This window comes from Sparus aurata, chromosome 10 (genome assembly GCF_900880675.1).
Source record: "Sparus aurata chromosome 10, fSpaAur1.1, whole genome shotgun sequence".
NCBI lineage: Eukaryota > Metazoa > Chordata > Actinopteri > Spariformes > Sparidae > Sparus > Sparus aurata.
Genome location: NC_044196.1, coordinates 14214001 through 14232930, shown reverse-complemented (window position 1 = coordinate 14232930; position 18930 = coordinate 14214001). Strand labels below are relative to the sequence as shown.

The window sequence follows — 18930 nt, the reverse complement described above, 5'->3', positions numbered from 1 at the left end:
CTGACTGAAACAAGAGAGAGAAAAACTCAAACTTCACAGAGTGGACAGTTCCTTTTCAAGCTCAGTCATGTCACGTGACTTACCGAACACTCATTGGATTCGGGGAGAGGAACTAATTTGCTTTACTCGCAGCGAAGCCAAAAAGCATTACCAGCCACTTCCAGACCTCGAGGAGCTGGAAAGAAGAGGCCCGTCTAATGGCTCAGACGCCTGACAAGGACATTGTCAGTGTTTAATTGCTTGCTGCTTATTTTACACTCTGATTGAATCGTGTTTTACTGGAATCAGATGATGGTAGAGCTACCATCATCCGATTCCAGTAAAACACGATTCAGAATAAGACCTGACTAGGATGTGTGTTCTGCCCATATTGCACATTTATGACACGTTTATGACACATCTCAGCACAAAATAGAGATGATGGGGAAGATGTGCTTCACAGATCTGTCATTTTAAGATTGAAGGAAATTCTTTTAAATAGTGATCCAACAATAAACTCCCAGCTCTCCTTTTAAAAGTGTCATGGGGGTTTAATGTTTCCGCTGAGCATTCAGGCAGTGTTGGAAGTGGGAAAATGAAGCCTTCGAGTGCATTTTCTCCGAAACCAAACCAATAAAACTTTGCTTGGTTTTTGTTTATAGAAAAATAAAGTTGTTGTTCTATAAAACCATGTCTCTCCAATATATTAACCTCTTTAGTGAAGAGAAACTGAGCTGTTAAATTACATTAATGCATATTTTAAAAAGGTTAATTAATCCTAAAAAGCAGAAAGGCCACAAAAGATATGTACGGAAGCCCTGAGAGGCAACTGAAGACTTTTTCTAAGTTTGATTTAAATTGCTGAATTGTTTTCTCTCCCGTGTTCATGACTTGAGTGGAAAACAAAGTTTTGCCAGGATAATCTTTCTAAGTACCTTCATTTTATTTTGTTTCTTCATCTGTGATATTTTCATGCGTGAAACTGATTTTTCATTCTTTCAGGGGATTTTTTCTCAACGAAAATTCATGAGACAAATAAAAGAATAAAGAAATTGTCTTTTCCCCCAAATTTTTTCATTTTTTTTTCACTTTTTGTAAAAAAAGAAAAAAAAGAAAGTTTTATTTTCACTCGATTCAACATAGAAAAAAAGTTCTGTTGACGCAGGATTGATGCAGATTATCCTGGCAAAACGTATTTTCTCCACCACTTCTCATAAACAGAGGAGAGAAAATTATTTAGATCAGACTTTGAAAATTGATCACCAGAATAAAAAATTCCTCCCTTCCTCTTCAGGGCTTCCGTAGACTTTTCATCGCATATCTATTTGACCAATTCATCTTAATTTACCAAATATGGAGATGCAACCAAGAGCGTTAACAGGAAGATTAGGAAACATTCAAAACACCTCCATCTCCTTTTTGTAGTAACAGGGTACTTTACAATTCTGTCAATCTATTGTGGTGTAGCTCATCTAAAAGAAAGTCATGGAGTCATGAATGAAAGTAAAGGCTTAGAGGCCAAATTTGTGTCAGTCTTTGACGAGATGGTACTGAGACCCAACAATCAACTATCTTAAAGACTGGACCTTTAACATATATTAAGGGAACAACACAAATGAATAAGGAAGCATGACATTTGTTCGGAGGGAGTCAAAAAGTGAAGCCAAAACGTGACATTTCAGAGACTTTTTATTTTTAATTGTAGCTACTTAAATGAATAGTTCAACATTTTGGGAAGGACGCTTGTATGCTTTTCTTGCTGTGAATAAGATGAGAAGATTGCAACAAATCCTCATCAGAGGAACAACCAGGTGTGTCGAAAGCAGCTTCTTATGCTTTTCCTGCCTCATCCAACAAACTGTGAGCGTGTGACGCCACAGCAGTCATTTTGATTTGGAAAACGTTCGACGTATCTTAGTTTGGAAGTCGCAAGCAATCAACCTATTCAGTCGTTTCTGTGTGGCGATGTATTGGAACACTGACGCCACCCTTTACACTGAAGATGAAGCTCCAGCCCACAGCTAGTTAGCTTAGCTTAGCTTAAAGACTAAACAGAGGGAAACAGCTAGCCTAAAATAACAATCCACCCACTAGCTTCACTAAAGCTCACAGATTAACACATTGTATCTTGTTTTGTTTAATCCCTACAAAAACCAGAGTGTAAAAACGACAATCCGTGGCTTACAAAGTCGTGTTGTGATCCTGCAATGACTGCAATGTAATCCTTTGGGGCAACTGAGACAGTCAAAGTTACATTCACTAAAAGTGCGTAGAGTAAGATCCTTTAAAAAAAAATACACCTACTAGCACCTCTAAAGCGAGATTTTGTGTGTTAATTGGCGAGCTTTAATGGGGCTGGTAGGTGGACTTTGTTCCTTTTGGAGGGAGCCCTTGTCTCCAATCTTTGTGCAATGCTAAGCTAAGCTAACAGGCTGCTGGCAGTTGCAGAGTAGTATCAGTTTTGCGGCTAGAAAGCAAATAAGCTCACTTCCCAAAAGGCGGAACGGCTGTAAGTCAAAGCGAGATATAACAGAGCTTAGAGATATCAAACTGGGTGCTGTACAGCAGAGCAGAACTACCGGCCGGCTGACATCTGGTTAAAGAGCCTTGGCAGCCCTTAAGGATGAGCTGCGCACACACACACACACACACATAGGAGAACGCATCCACACCCACCCACGCAGACCTTCACACTTCTGAACTGTCTGCTCCATGACGTCCACTTGGGAGCGTTTGAAAGCTCTGGTGACGAAACAGCGAGCAGAGAAAGGAAAACAGACCGAAAAAACAACCCTCAATGTCGGATTTCAAAAACATGAGAGCATCAGGGAGAACTTTTTTATTATCGTTATTATTATCATTATTACTATTATTCCTGGAAGGATTGTTTCAGATCGATCTGTACTCTCTGAATCTTCTGTAAGCAGTGTGTACAGCAGTGGGAATGGACCGTCATTTGAATCATTTTCCATCGAGTCTCAGAACATTTGGATCGGCTTCTTGTGAGGGGAAATGGGCGCGTCGCTTTGACCAGCACAATGTTTCCCATTCGCACGTCGACACATCTTCTCCTACGACAACTCGGTGTAAAAATCTCACCTCTTCCCCTCCGGATACATTCATGTTAAAAATAAGATAACACAAGCAGAGGTCTTTGGAGACATGTGAAAAGAAGGCATACAGAAAATGAAGCACTTGAATTTGAAGTTTCCTCACTGACGTGCAGAATAATGATGAACCACGTTGGGAAAGGCCTTGGATGAATTCATTTAAAAGAGAAGAACAGCAAAAACACAAGCACAGACGTTGATTAAGGACCGTGTAGATTAAAGATGAAAAAGAATTTTAAAATAGAATACCAATAAAATAATATAAAAAAGAACAAATGCTTAAATAAGGTGTTTAGACATACAGATCTTCACAAAGCCGTCCAGGTACTTATGGTAGATAAGTTAACGTACATTTAATTGCTAAAAGTCTCTCTGTTCCTTCTTATATGAAGGTCGATGTGTCTCACAAACAAAAACAAAAAAAACATGACACAGATGATTATATTTGGTAATTTCATAAGAATGTCTCGTTAAAATGGAAATCTACTGGTGGATTACTGGTGTTATCTATCGAGCAGACGAGTCGCCCGCCAACTCATACGACATAAACGTTTTGCTCTTCGTGATCTGCGGCCGATGAAACGGGTGTGATTCACCGCCTCTGCTTCTCCTTGGCATTTTAAACAAACGACAGTTGACATCTTGAGTTTTGCATGGAAACATATAAAGGGGAATTCTCTTATTTTAAGCTTTGCCCTATATTTAGTTGATTTGGTGTGTAAATGATTCATACTAACTACAAAGGTTTTGGAATCGGTCCAGTAGTCCGCCTCAGTTTATGTAATTCTTTGGGGCAACTGTGACAGTCAAAACCTAAATCCTATTAAAGTGCTTGTTTTCGCTACTGACCAGTAACGGTTCCTACAAAGTCTCACTCTGAAATCTCGCGAGATGCAGATTGTTGCAGGAAGATCATGGTGGAAAGAGTTGGAGAGAAAGAGTTTGGAGTTCTTCTTCGAGGAACTGACTGCAGGAATTCATTAACAAAGCCATGGCTGACTAACATATTTTGACAATCTAGATGAGGCAACAGCTGCAACAACTCACCACTTGTGAGTCTTATTCAAGGTGAGTTCTCGTTCTGATATCCCGCGAGAGGTGAGTTGCTGCAGGTGTCGCCTCATTGAGTTTGTCAGATCAGTTAAATATTCCGCTATGACTCTAGGAATAGATTCTTGCTGGCAGCTCCTCTAAGTAAACTCCAAATTCCTCTCTTCAATTCTTTCCACCATCGTCTTCCCGCAGCAACTCACATCGCTCGAGATTTGAAAGCGAGACTTGCAAAAATGATTTCACTCTTTAACAAACAGGTCTTTCCCCATCGGACTTGTTTTCGTAGTATTGTCAGACACTTAAAATAGCAACCTCAAGATGGTCAGTGCCAAAAAACAAGAACTTTCAGTGGATGTGAGTCTGACAGTCACAGTTAGATTGCAGTCGTAATCTACTGGACCAATTCAAAAACGTCTGGAATATTTGAATACTACACACATCAAAACATGTAAATATGGGACCGGGGGTTTAAAAATACAGAAATTTCCCTTTAGTGTAAAATCAAAATAACACCTATTTAAAAGGAAAGATTCACACGGAACCACACGGAGCGGGAAAAAACCTTTAAGCATGTTGGCCACACCTTTGACACATGTCACAGCAGGTGTTTTGTCTTTAACTGGTGATGGCGAACACCTGCCAAGACCTCACTGCTCGTCTATAAACAAAGTAGCAACATGATACATTTTGGATCTGCTCGTCAGCCCCCTTTACAGGTGTCATTTGAAATCTCAGGGAGAAGAAGAATGCTACAACAGCATGTTACACCTCCTGTATGATCCTGTGGGTGTGAGACAAATCACTGTTGGGAGACAGTTAATTTGAGCTAGCAGTGTCTTCTTCTGCAGACTGCTCACTGACAGAGTAACAATGGGAAGGAATGAAGATCACGAACACTAGGTACCCAGTTTATCACGTACACCTAGCTAAAAAATAATGCAACAGCCCTGCCACAGTTAGTCATTTTAGAGGGTAAATTCAGTTTCAGTTTCAACCTATTTATATCCAAGAGGGTTGGTTGAAGAACTAACACCTGTTAGTGTGATGCAAAAATAAATTAACCCACACCACAAACCTTCAGAATTATAGTTGAATCAACACCGCTCTAAAACAGCTTAAACAAAAACTGAACATGTATTGCAGGACAGTTGTGTTAGAAGTCATAAGTTTTAGCTCGGTGTACCCAATAATCTGGCAAGACAGCGTCTGTCAAAGACAAATGAGTCCATCTAAAACCACCTTCTAAGACATTAGAGGGTAAGTTCAACCAAAAAATGAAAATTCAGGCATTACCTCCTCACCCCCATTCTGATGGAAGGTCAGGTAAAGTCTCGCAGTCCACAAAACATTTCTGGGGCTTTGCAGCAAAACAGTGTTACAGCGTCCTCCTAAACAATTCAAATAGATGGGGACTTGTATTAGATCGTGCAAAAACAACAACAACAAAAATAAACTGGCTCTGTACAGTTTGCCAGGTATAATCCAAGTCTCCGGGAATCCCTGAGATCCCAAATCGATTCGTAAAAGTCTTTATCTACACCCTTCATGCACTGAAGAGCTCTTGCAACCACTCCAGATGGAGTGCGCGCTATGTTGCTTATCTCAGGGCCTCCAAAGACTTGGTTTTGTTGCTGTTTAAAAGCCATTTTGTATCTTTCTTTCTTTTTTTTTCAAGTCCCCATCTACTTCAGTTGTATGGGAGAACGTTGCAACACTGTTTTGCTGTGAAGCTCCGGAAATGTTTTGTGGACTACGAAACTTCATCTTTCAACTTTCCTTCAGCATGAGGGTGAGTAGGTAGTATTTTCAGGTGGAATCTTCCTTTAAGTTTAAGTGTGATAAAAATATTCCCACGTAACTGTGCCGGTTACATCAGCATGTAGCATTGGAGAGCATCGGAATGAAAATAAAGGTTTGATTCGCTTGAGCACACACACACACAAAATCAAATCAAAATCCAACCGTGTCGTTCCCTCGTGCTTGTTGCCATGTTGGCCTGATTTAATAATGCCTGCTAGTTGGGACTGTCTTTGCATGATTATATTGTCCGAATGCGTGCATTGTGGATAATGTGGTTCTTCTGTGGAGTCCGCGGTCTGGTCCCTCTCTGTTTGCTCTGCTTTCAAGAAATACATCTCCAGCTTGTTTAGCACCCTTCAAAAGTCACACATGAGGCTCCACATTTAAGGTGGACTTGGCTATTAAGGTGCTTTCTGGATCCAACATCCCTATTGGGGAAGGCAGACAGTTAGGAGCTAGTCCGGCAAGTCTACCTCGGTCAGTCAAGCTGTACACGTTGTCTCGTCCTGCTTCAGGAGTCCGTTAGGATGGGTGAAGATGCTTCGTTATAGTGCGGTATTTAGCAGAATGATAGTGGATATAACCATGTAGTCAATGTCATTGAGCTCACTGGAGGCCTAACTTGCTCCAACGAAAAATGCACGTGGTCCCCGTGAAGGAAACCATCTTCCCTCGTTATATATAGGACCTCCAGGACTCCTCCATTGAGCTCTGATCGTGGAATGTGGAGCAAAATGTCAGCTCAAGAGAAAAACAACTCTTGTAAAGGATGGCGCTTCAACCTAAAGGTGTTGACTAAACCTTGACTGATATGTGCGAGGAGGATGTTGGAACGTAAAAGTGATCGTTTTTTTCGTATGTGATCATGTAATTGCATATTGGAGGAGAGGAGGAGGTTAAGGATTAATGGGAGGAGAGGTGAAGGAAGAGATGAAGGAAGAAAGAAAGAAAGATCGAACCAGTCAAGAGTGTCTCTGTCCTCTTTCTAAGGCCTTCCTAAGACTTTCAGGGGTTTTCAGGCAACAAGCCCAAAAAAACTGAAGGGACTGAATCATGGGAGCCCTCACAAGTAAATGAGCCTCTGTGATCCTTCCACTCTGAGAAATAAAAGGTATACAGGAATGGGCACAACCCTTCAGTCATCCACCCCTTGCTCAAGGTGGTCCTCTCCGCCTTCTACCATCCTCTTCATGGAAATTCCTCTGTTTCCAGTCTTAAGAAATAACATTAGAGGGTTACCAACACTTTCAGTCAGAGGGCTGACACCTCAGTCCGTCAGCCACTCCCCTCTGAATCCTTCCTGGATTCACCTTCAGTCCCGAAACTCTTCCCAGATCAACATAGACAGCGGCGGTCACTCTTGGTCACTTCCTCTGAGGAGTGAACCACATTGGGGACAAACCCGCTCTTCACGCCCTCCCAGCCCTCCTGGATTGTGATATCGCCGGACCGCACCAGGGCGAAGATGTCTCTGGTCAGCTCGGTGAAGGCATGTTCCACGTTGATGGCGTCACGGGCCGACGTCTCGACGTAGCGCATCCCATATGCCCCCGCCAACTTCTCTGCTTCCTGGCGAGTCACCTAGAAGATCAAATGAGGTGAGATTAAACTATTACTATAACTATACAACCTCTGAATAGAAGCCTATAGATCCAGATTCTCAGGAACTGCCCTTTTTCAGTCAGTCAAACAACCCCAGGAATTTAGGATCGCAAAGTGTTGCTCTGGTCCAAATTCCTCTGGGAAGATTTTTGTGTTTTCTTGTTGATTTGGTTTCTTATTACACAAAAAATGAAAGCAAACCAACATCACCACAAACTATGTAAGATTGCCGACTCCACTATTGGTTAGATGTGTCTGGAGCATTAGTGAGAAATCAAACACAGGAAGAAGGTCTTAAAGGTCTTATCTACCGCAATATCCATCAGGAAAGGTTTTTTTGTTCCTGGTTAGAGCTTGGTTCATTCTCTGGTAAGCTGCTATCAATTTAGTTAATCTATGTGAAGTAAGCAAAGCGCATCTGACTACAGGAGATGCTTAGCTCAAGCTCGAAGAGTATGCCTTGTAGTTGGGTCAAATCGAGGTCAGATGAAGTTCCTACCCCAAAGAAACTGCTCCAGAATTCCTCCAAAATCCCTTTTAAAAGTGTCTCGGTATTAGTAGTGTGGTGTGCACCATTATGTGTTTGGTGTCTTCAGATCTCAGATATGCCCAAACAAATTGTACCAAAGGAGAAAAATAACAAGATTCTGACTCAGTTATTAAAGCCAGCAATGTCACCAAATGGTTGACAGCAGTTTGAGTCATGCCGCTGGATATTTTGAAGGACACTTGGGGATATTGCCAGCCATTTTTTGTGGCAACAAAACACGGTATTTTTCATGGATAGTTTGACCATCTCCATCTGTGATAGTGGCGACCAAAACAGGTATACTAAGCCAAACCATGATGTTTTCAAAACCCTGGCCAAGTGTTTTTGTGCCTGAACCTAACCAGAGCGTAAATGTTATGACCAGAGTAAAGACAATTCAATGTTTAATGGCAAGTACTTCCACTTGTGTGCGAAAGCCTTCCTTTTGTATGAATATTGATCCTTGTGTCCAACACTTTAACCACTGTGGCTCTGTGCATGAACACCCTTCACCAATTGCAGGCAGATTTATAACATGGTCACTTAAATGTGGCAGTAGATTGAACATAGAGATGAAATGGAGTGAGCTGGTTTATTTGATTTCAGTCCTGCTGATGTGCGGGACATTTTTTGCAGTGTCATCCTGTAATGTCTACGTTTCAGTGGTGATATTTTTGCTTTCTGTCTGCCAGCTGCCTCGAGGGAATGAAATAAACCATGACAACCCGCTTCTGATCCAAACGTGCGCTGATCTAAATTTGAACAAAAGGTTATTTTTAACGCCGCAGACTGTATTACGTAACATTTAAAAACCGCCACCATCCTCAACAAAGCCCTTTGAATGGTTCCCACACTGTACACACCTGGCGCTGTGCCTCCAGGTCGCATTTGTGCCCCACCAAGAGGAAGACGATGCTGTGCGGCTGGACGTGGCTGCGAGCCTCCTCCAGCCAATCGTGGACGTTCTGGAAGGATCGGCGGTTGGTGATGTCGAACAGGAGGAGCCCGCCCACAGAGTTACGGTAGTAAGCCCTGGTGATGGACCTGCAGAGGATGCGGACATATAGCAGAAGATAAAGATTAGGGTCAGGAGCGAGTCATACAACTTGGCTTTTTTCCTTTTTCACCAAAGTAGAAGTGGCCTGATTTTGAATCTTACAAATTAATAGGACATGTGATGCATTTGTTGTGTCTCTTACTAACTTAAACTGAATATAAAATGGTATATATCAGCAACGCACCAAGAATCAGTAGTGAATAACTGTACAAACAACTGTGCAACGATATCAGTATCAACCATTAAAAATTAATATCAGTCGAGCCCAAGCTAGAATTGCAGTGTTTTGACTTTACAAAGCAAACACTGCGACGCGTCCCGGAGGAGAAGTGCTGCTGGGTTTTAACAAGACGTGACACATCGACCCGCTTCTGATGCGCCCGTCTCCCCACAACATCCTCGCGGAGAGAACGTCAACACAGATATAACGAGAAGCAAAAACTACAGAGTCGGGGTAGAGACGTGTCGCGAAAGAGGAAGCAGGAGAAGGACGCGGCGAGAGAGGAGGAGTGTGTGGCAGAACTTGAGGACGGAGGAGTGATTCATTCAATTCGACACACACATGTATGTATAAATAAGACTACAGAGACGAAGCAACAGTGACTAAGATGAGATCTGCGTCGTCAGTAGGAGAAAGGAAAAAACGAGGCACACGAGGGGGATTTAACTCAGAGGCGAGCCACACGACACTGTCACAAAATTCCAAAATATTTAAAAATGTGTCAGAACTTATGGAACTTAAATACTTTCCCAAAATGGCTACAGTGCACGAGTCAAAATGGCTACCACAGTCAATCAAAGTGTGCTATCAGGGAGCTTTAAACCTGCCACTTTCAAGATGAATAGACTCACAGGAGGGACAGCTTATAACAATTGTATTAAACTCCTTGTGGTGCTGTTTCAGGACATAGGTAAGCTTGGGTTAACTCAAAAGTTCAGTCATTTCACAACTCAATATAAATATTAAGAACGCAGATTTATTTGCTCAGATTCTCTCTTGAAAATGGCTGAAACGGATTTGTCCTTCGGTTCGCAGAGAGATGTGTTGCGGTTCCCATGGAGACACTAATCATGCTGACAGGTGAGACCAGTCGCCTCCTGACAGGATGATGAGTAGGGCTGACTGTGTGAGTGGGAATGTGTGCAAGCATGTGTGAAAGATGCATTTTTAGTCCGTGAGATATGCATCATCCCGGCTTTATTACACCGCCTCTATGTGCTGATGGGGGGGAAATTTGCATTTTTAGCAATTCCTGTACTTTTAAATGATGAGGTTAGGGTTTAAAAAAAGAAAGAATCAGATGTTAAACATATGCCGAATTTAGAAGAAGGCCCAACTCGTTCAGAATTTGTTGTAGATAGTGTTTCACAATGTTTATGTAGTTTCCCCTAACTCAACATCTCACAAAATTGAGCGATTTTTAAAGGGAGTCTGGGGACTTTCTCCACAGGCGACAAAGAAGTTTCCTATATTAGTTACTGTTTACTGTATTTGTACAATTTTACATGCTTACTGTCAATACAATGTTGTCTTCCTTCATACATTTAGTATGAGTAGTGTGATCAGAAGCAGACAGGCGACGCCGAGCCAAACTGACACTTCTTACAAGGAAAGAAAGGACTTAATATAGTGTATTGACCGCCGAATTAACAAGAAGGCTCATCTCGTTAAGAATTTGTTGTAGACAGTGTTTCACAAAGTTTATAAAGTTTGCCCTAAAGCAACAACTCAAAAAATTGAGAAATTTTTAAAGGGAGTCTGTCTTCACAGGCGACCATAACAGTATTCTATATTTCATACTTAATTTTATTTAGGCTATATAGTAGCCGGGCATAGTACTTACGTCTATACAAATTTAGAGATTATAAAAAGTCTCTTATCCTGATAACGATATATATAACAAAACAAAATTACTTGTCAACAATGAAATACAAAAATTCCCCTTTGGACTTTTTACCCCCAAAAAACGGTTCTGTTATTCTTCCTCGGACTATTAGCAGCACTTTGATCTGTTTACTCATCAGAAACGGACCCTCTGGTCATTTTCTCTCTGCTTGTACCACCTCAAACCTCATTTGAATAACTGCTCTTTCTGTTGTCCCAGCTAGTAATTCAAGTTTTGAGACCTCCAGGCTCCAGGTTCAGAGCACTTTGTGTTCCTTAACATTTAAGTTCTAATTAACAAAATATGCATAGAACCTGAATTTTAGACAACTTCTGTGATACATAAATGCCTCTTTCCTTGCAAATCTTTGACACTATTTTTCTCTGATGTTCACCTCTTATCTAATGTCACATATTCTTTATTTTCTGTTGATTTCCATGAGAAAATTATATATTTCTTCACTTTCCAGAGGAGGTCACAGGTCTCTGTTCACATCCACATGATGTGGGAGAAACGTTTCCGTATTTCAGTTTCAAAATAAATCAGAATAAACCTTGATAAACCACAAGTTCCTCATTTTCCTCAGTGTGCAGGGACATCTGTGGTGCCAAACAGCTGAGATTCTGCACTGCATCTCCCAGAAATCACCTGTCAGTAAAGCACCTGATTAAGGTCACTTTTATGTATCAGTTAGCATCTCATCCTGCAGTTCTTCCTCATGTGTTGATTTCAGCTGCAACTATTAATTGATTAGTTGCCAACTATTTTAATGATTGATTCAACCGTTTGAGGATCTTTAAGGGAAAGAAAAGTTTGAATTCTTTGTGAATATTTTCTTATTTTCTTCTCTCCTCTTTGACGGCTAACTGAATATCTTTGTGTTGTGGACAAAACAAGACATTTGAGGACGTCATGTTGCGCTTTGGGGAAAACTGATCGACATTTCAAAGAGCAAAGAACTAATTCATTATCGAGAAACTAATTAATGAATCAACAATGAAAATTAATGCCTTAAACCTATAGTGCACCTTGTGTAAACCAAGGTAAAACAACAACTTTCGCAACTGTGTGACACGGTGATGTAGTGACCGTGTACTGACGAGGCGTTCAGGAGCAGTTTTACTCAAGTACTTCTGGTAACTTTTACTTTTACAAAAGTAATATTTTAAGACGGTATCTTTACTTTTACTCAATTGTGACTTTGAGGTACATCACACCTCCCAACAATATGTTTTTGATCAGCTCACCCTCAACAAGCTATAACATCAACATGCTGCTTACACATGAATGCATCAGAAATAGTATTGTAATGAGAACCTTTACTATTAATTCTAAAGTTTTGCTCATAACACTTCTTAGGATGCAGGTTTTTTTAACTTATTTTTGCAGTGTTGTATTGTAACTTTTAACTATTGATCTGAATTATTATTTAACCTCATCTCATCTAAAACAAATGGGGAGTCTGGGGACTTTATCCACAGATGACAGAGAAGTAGTCTGTACTGGTTACTGCTCACTGTATTTACACCAAATGCCAAATTAACACTTTTTACCAGGAAAAAAAATATTTGATGTATTGCATTGAATGCCGAGTTTACTCTAAAGTTCAAAGAGCTAAGAATTCGTCATTGACAGCATTTCACAAAGTTTATAAAGTCCCTTCAAACGCAACATCTCACAAAACTGAGCGATTTTTAAAGGGAGTCTGGTAACTTTCGCCACAGGGGACATTAAAAGTGCGCTATATTAGTTACTTTACGGTATTTTGGCTTTAAACGTCCTATCTCAAACAAATGCCATAAATGACCATGTGTTATCTCACCATTCAGCACCAGGGTCACCCTGTGGTCACATCATGCAATAAAACACGGATATTAACGGACACACACACACACACACTCCGCCAGCTGTCCTCACCTGAAGCGCTCCTGACCCGCTGTGTCCCAGATCTGCAGCTTGATCCGCTTGCCGGGCTCGATCTCCACCAGCCGGGAGAAGAAGTCCACGCCGACGGTGGGGTCCGACACCTGGGCGAAGCGGCCCTCCGTGAACCGCCGGATCAGACACGACTTGCCCACCGTGGAGTCCCCGATGACGATCAGCCGGAACTGATAGAGCCATATCGCCTCCATGACTTGGCTGCTGCCTGTCTGTCTGTCTGTCGCTCTCACCGCTGTCTGTCTGTCTGTCTGTCTTTCTGCGTGCATGAGAGAGAGAGAAACAGAAATTGAGACCAACAACAGATCAGTCGTCTATTATAGTCCTATTTTATATATTTCAGATTTACTTCTTATAACGTCTTATTTGAAAAGTAACTAAATGTAGTAACTCGAGTACTCTGATACAATGTTGTGGTAGTGGACAGGGCCGCAGCCAAGGATGTTAAACATGAGGAGGTCCTGGCCCCCCACCATCCATCCATCCATCCATCAGTATAAATCTATGCATTTTGACAAGATTTGGGCAATTTACTTTCAAAATGCAATATTTTACATACATTACACATGCTCTGACTTCCTGTCCCTGGTGTGTATTAAAGGACATCCTGGTTTTTATTGCGTGGCGTTCGTCACTTTTCAGAGACAACTCGTCGTCTTTGCTACTCGCAAAGTTCCTGTATTTGTTTGTGTTTTCTCACTTAGCGTCAGCAAATTTGTAAAGACGTTTCCTCAATTGGCTCGTGGTGTTATTCCTCTGGTGTTGCAGCGAGCTCTCAGGGACACTCAGAAACACTAAATTGTATAAATGTTTCCGTTAGCATCTCATCCTGCAGTTCTTCTTCATGTGTCGAGCTGCAACCATAAATTGATTAGTTGCCAACTATTTTAATGATGGATTAAACCGTTTGAGGATTTTTTTAAGGGAAGGAAAGTTAAAATTCTTTGATTCCATCTTAAAAAATGTGAATATTTTCTCGTTTTCTTCTCTCCTCTTTGACGGTTAACTGAATATCTTTGTGTCGTGGACAAAACAAGACATTTGAGGACGTCTTGTTGCGCTTTGGGGGGAAAAAACAATCTACATTTTTCAGAACAAAGAACTAATTGATTATCAAAAAAATAATCAATCAATCAACAATGAAAATGAATGTGCGAAACTTTTGTACACCTTGTGTTTAACAAGGTAAAACAACAATTTTCGCAAATGTGTGACACGGTGATGTGGTGTGATGTCACAAAGTCACGGAAGTTAATGTGGGGCTACTGACGAGGCGTTCAGGAGCAGTTTTACTCAATTACTTCAGGTTACTTTCACTTTTATAAAAGTAATATTTAACATGACATCCTTACTTTTACTCAAGTATGACTTTGAGGTACATCAAACCACCCAACAATATGTTTTTGATTAAAAAAAGCAAACTTGTACGTAAAATATTCCGTTGTCAGTTTTGGGTCAGCTGGGTTTGTCCTCAACCTTCATCATTTTCCACCCAGCAGGACTCTGGATAATAACACTCTTCACTAGGCTGTAATACTTTTGTCCCTTCAGTCCTAAATGTTTGATATTCTATGTAATAAAACAACTCAAATCTCACTTTAACATGAAGGACAACGCTGCCACAGCACTAAGACTAACTCAAACCAACCCTCTTTCCCCCTCGTCCCCCCTCCTCCCCCACGACTGGCTCACTGGGCCTCATTGTGTTGGATTCAATTAAAAAACCACGAGATATAAAAGAGAAAATCCTCTTACGATTTTCTCGTCACTCGCTGGCGTAAACTGATGTTTTTAATGAGCCGCCTTTTTTGGATTATTGGCCGTCCCCTAATGCCCCTTTTTGATACGAGGCTTTGGCGTTTAATGGCGTGACCCGGCGTCTTATTCCGACTGTAGCAGCTTTGTGAACTACTTTTACTTCACTTGAGTATTTGAATTCAATGCGACATTATTCTTTTGTGATAGTAAAATATAATATTGGCCTTTTACCCTCCACTACATCGACTACATGATCAACTTCAGCACACAGTAAAATATTGTTTAAATGTCACAGTACAGCAGCAAGTAGAAGATACTTGTACTCTTTGATGTAACTAAGGGTTTGAATCCTGCCTCCAACACTGGATGTGACTCAAAATAACCCCGTGTTCTCAGAGTGACAGTGACCTTTAACAGATGAATGGCGAGCTGCTCTTATCTCCCCCTGCGTTCCTTCACATTAATGATAAACAGGATTATCTCTCGACTGAGCTTCAGGCGCGTTTTACTTGTAATGGAGTATTTTTTAAAGACCAGGATACTTCTGCTTTTACCTAAGTAAGTAAAGGATCTGAGTACTTCCTCCGCTACTTAAGACAAAAAGGTAAAAAAAAAAAAAAAGAAAAAGAAAAACGCGATGATCTTTTGATGCAAGGTCAGAGGAAGTGGGTGTGGAATTAGTGGTGGAAAGTAACTAAGTACAGTTACTCAACCGCTGTACTCAAGAGACATGTTGAGGTGCTGATACTTTACATGAGTATTTGCATTTTACGCCATTTTACGCTTCTCAGCTCAGAGACATACTGTATGTTGCAGAGCTCCAGAGTAACTTTTTGTTGCACTGGTGCACCTAATTTCTTCATTAAGGTGCCCCACGCACGTAATTCAGGTTCACCCCATGATATATTTAATTGAATTTCATAACACATTATGTAAATTGTTGCAAACAGGTTTAAATCACCCATGAAAGCAAAGATTTTCTGGCACATGTGCGGCCAAATCAGTCTTACCCTGACAGCCTTGTGTTGTAGTTTATACTCCATGACATGCATCTGATTACTTTAGTTACTAGTTATTCTTGCAGTTAGTACTTTTAACTTATTGTACTTTAGGTAGATTCACATTATACTTGTAGTTTTACTCAAGTTCAGTTTAGAATTACGGACTTTTACTTTGAAATTCCTCCACCGTTGGACTTCACAGAATTATTACAACTGTGCCCCTAAATTCTTCGTCGAGCCGCAACAATAAAACAGTTTGATTTAGATTACTTAACTGTTTCTCTTACGGTAAATAACAACAGATACGACCACACATTGTGATAACTTTTCAAATCAGACCTGCCAAATTTTTAGGCGCACCGGTGCAACCAATGGAAAAAAACGTTTGACAGAATTTTTTTGGAGCACATGCGACTGAACCCATCGCACCCTGGAGCCCTGTGTTGTCTTTCATACTCAACTACATTCATCGGATCCTTTTAGTTACTAGTTACTTTGCAGGTTTGGATTAAAATCACTGATATCAGAGCGTCTTCGCTGCTGCGCTGTGGTGACATTTCGGGCGTTGAGCGTCGAGAGCACAAATCTGGAAAAACTGTTTGCCTTGAGCTTGATTCCTGGTTAGCTACCAAGAAATCAGAACACCAAAAGTGACTGTTTTATGCCTCCTATGAAGAAAAGGACCATAATAAAGTTCTTATAGTCCACTTTTTAAAAAATAAAATCAACTGGCTAAGTTTTAGGTGCACTGGTGCGACCAATAAACTAGAGTTGTCGCCCCCTGGAGCCCAGAGTTGTCTTCTTGCATACATTTACTACATTTATCTAGGGCCCTATGATTTCCGCGATCACGTAATCGCGGACGGAATCGCGGAATTGGCCGATTAAAACGGAATCTACTTTTTAACGAATTTACTTTTTGAAGTCAAAATGTTTTTGATGCACTTTACTTTACTGTACTGCATGGTACAGTATTGAGGAAATGTGTTTGTCACCTCAATATATTTACGGTAATTTCTATTTAATTTGTGTACATTTTAGTCATTTACATTAAAAACACACTGTTTTTGGTAGTATAATAAGAGTAAAAGGTTAAAAAAAAAAATAGTGATTCCCAAAAATTCAAACGGAAAAAATGGAATTCCCAAAAATTAAAACAGCAAAACAGAATTTGGGAAAAAACAAAATTAGGGCCCTATTTATCTGACAACTTAAAGGGGATAGTTTGTAAATAAAAGTCGATTTTTCTCAACTCTTCAAAAAGCTAGTGAAAGTGCTGCGTTGAAAATCTGTGCTGGAGTAAAAGTAAAAGAACAATCGCCTGAAGCATTTCATCGTCTACGTATCCCATAAGTATCGCAGCTGAGCTCATTTTACTTCACGTTATCGTAACTTATCGCATCCTGTTTTATTTTGGTAGTATTTGCTGTTTCGCAAAGTAACTAGTATCAACTTTTCTCTCCAGTGGCACCTTTAAGTTACTAGTTACTTTGCAGATTCAGGTTACAAAAATACAACAAATCAAAGTACCAGCTGTGATATTTAGGTGACATATGACAGATGGAGTCCTCAGTAATTATAAAAGCCAGATGTCTTTCTTAAATCGAGCATTTTGCATAAAGACTGGTTCATTTTATACATTTGGAGTACTTTGACTTTGTAACAGAGTATTTCTGGTTTGTTTTTGAGCTGCTTCTTCTTCCACCATTGGACTTCACACAGTGGTGTGTCCTGTCCGCTGTATCTCTACTCTACTCTACACACTACAGCCCTCCCTGACCGGGCAGCCATCCAGCCTCACGCAGCCTCACGCAGCCTCCCATCAGCCCCCTCTGTGTCCCGCTGGAGTCGGGTTGCGTAGCTCGGTCGGTATGCAAACATGGGAGTGAATGGCAGCCGTGTCGGGGGCTCTCAACACCGGATGCAGTCTGGAGGCTCACATCTGCGTCCACAACATCATGTGCTGGACTCTAATCATCATCATCATCATCATTATTATTATTATCATTATTATTATTGTTGTTGTTATTATATCTGGATTCTGTGTGTTTTCAATCACATCACGTCGGGAAACACGTCGAGATTGTCGCATATAAACAGAATAAAGGCTTTTCTGTAATAAAGATCAGGCTATTATTAGATCATGGCTTTAAACAGGCCTTCTGAAGGAGCCACGATCAGGCTGCATGATCATGTAGAAGAGCTGTAAAGACTTTACAAACCTGCCTACTCGGAGCAGGAGGGCAGCTTAGGCCGGAGTGGGTCCGCTCTTCTCTGACGCTGCGTCCTCAGGACCAGGCTGATGTGGGCTCCATGGCACCGACGGGTCTGTGTGGATCGGGCCCTGCAGAACAAACCGAGACACCCCCCCTCGAACCCTCCGGGACTCGATGCTCGTCTCGCAGATCCTGAAGAAGCAGATCCTGGTGTGCAGCAGCAGCAGGAGGCCCTGGAGTCCTGGAGTCCAGGGCTGAGTCCCTTCCTTCGCGTCAGGCCCGATTTAGAGCTGAGGGAGGAAAAACGCATCCAGAGCAGGTGCGATTTAAAAAAAAAAAAAGAAAACCCGGATCGTGCGCTTCTCTTTTCTCCACCGGAGCCACGAATCAAACGTCCCCGCAGCCTGCGCGCTCTGCTCGGCCGTGTGTGAGGGCAGGAGGCCGGCTGTCAGAGGGGAATCCCGCGGTGTCGCGTGTGTGTTGGCCGTGTGTTTGTGGGCTTTCGCCGCTGATGAAATGGCAGCAGTAGCAGCAGCATCATATAGCCTGACTCATCCCGCATCAGTACCACTACCGTAAAGGACCGCGGAGAGGCGCACGGCGACTGTGGCGAGTAGAAACAACAGGCGGCGGGGGGGGGGGGGCGATTCATCTGAACACGTAACGAGGACAATCTGGCTGTTATTATTGTTTTAGTCGGTTTAAAATGTCGGAATAAGAGACAGGAATATGTTTGATAACAGTCTGGGTGTGTTTCAGTAAGTTAATAAAAGCCGAGATTAAAAAAGCATCAGAAACAAACACGACTAGTTTAGTGAAATAATATAAAAGTGTTTTTTTAAATTGATTTATTATAGTTTCTACCTTGTGTTTCGAGCTGCTCAACAAGAGGGAAGCTGCACACTCACTGCGCCGGCACTAGTGCGCAGACGCGGAAGTGCGAGAGCTGCAAGCTGGGAAGTGTAGTTTTTTTTTGTTTTTTTTTACAGTTTCAACACAGA

At 41.4% G+C, this 18930-nt stretch overlaps 1 protein-coding gene across 3 annotated transcripts; it reads right to left on the bottom strand.

The window, feature by feature from the left end:
- Positions 1–1650: 1650 nt before the first annotated feature.
- rab39bb (RAB39B, member RAS oncogene family b) lies at positions 1651–18536 on the bottom strand. Of its 3 annotated transcripts, none has more exons than XM_030431407.1 (4): positions 17936–18536; positions 12934–13205; positions 8937–9117; positions 1651–7523 (listed from the first exon to the last, which is right to left on the bottom strand). In XM_030431407.1, exons 2-4 carry the CDS (start codon positions 13146–13148, stop codon positions 7278–7280), a joined length of 642 nt encoding a protein of 213 aa, XP_030287267.1. In that variant the 5' UTR covers positions 13149–13205; positions 17936–18536; the 3' UTR covers positions 1651–7277. The 3 variants fall into 3 exon arrangements, with proteins under 3 accessions (XP_030287267.1, XP_030287266.1, XP_030287265.1); XM_030431406.1 differs by having other exon boundaries at positions 12934–13209; positions 17936–18535; XM_030431405.1 differs by having other exon boundaries at positions 12934–13213; positions 17936–18534.
- Between the last annotated feature and the right edge of the window lie 394 nt (positions 18537–18930).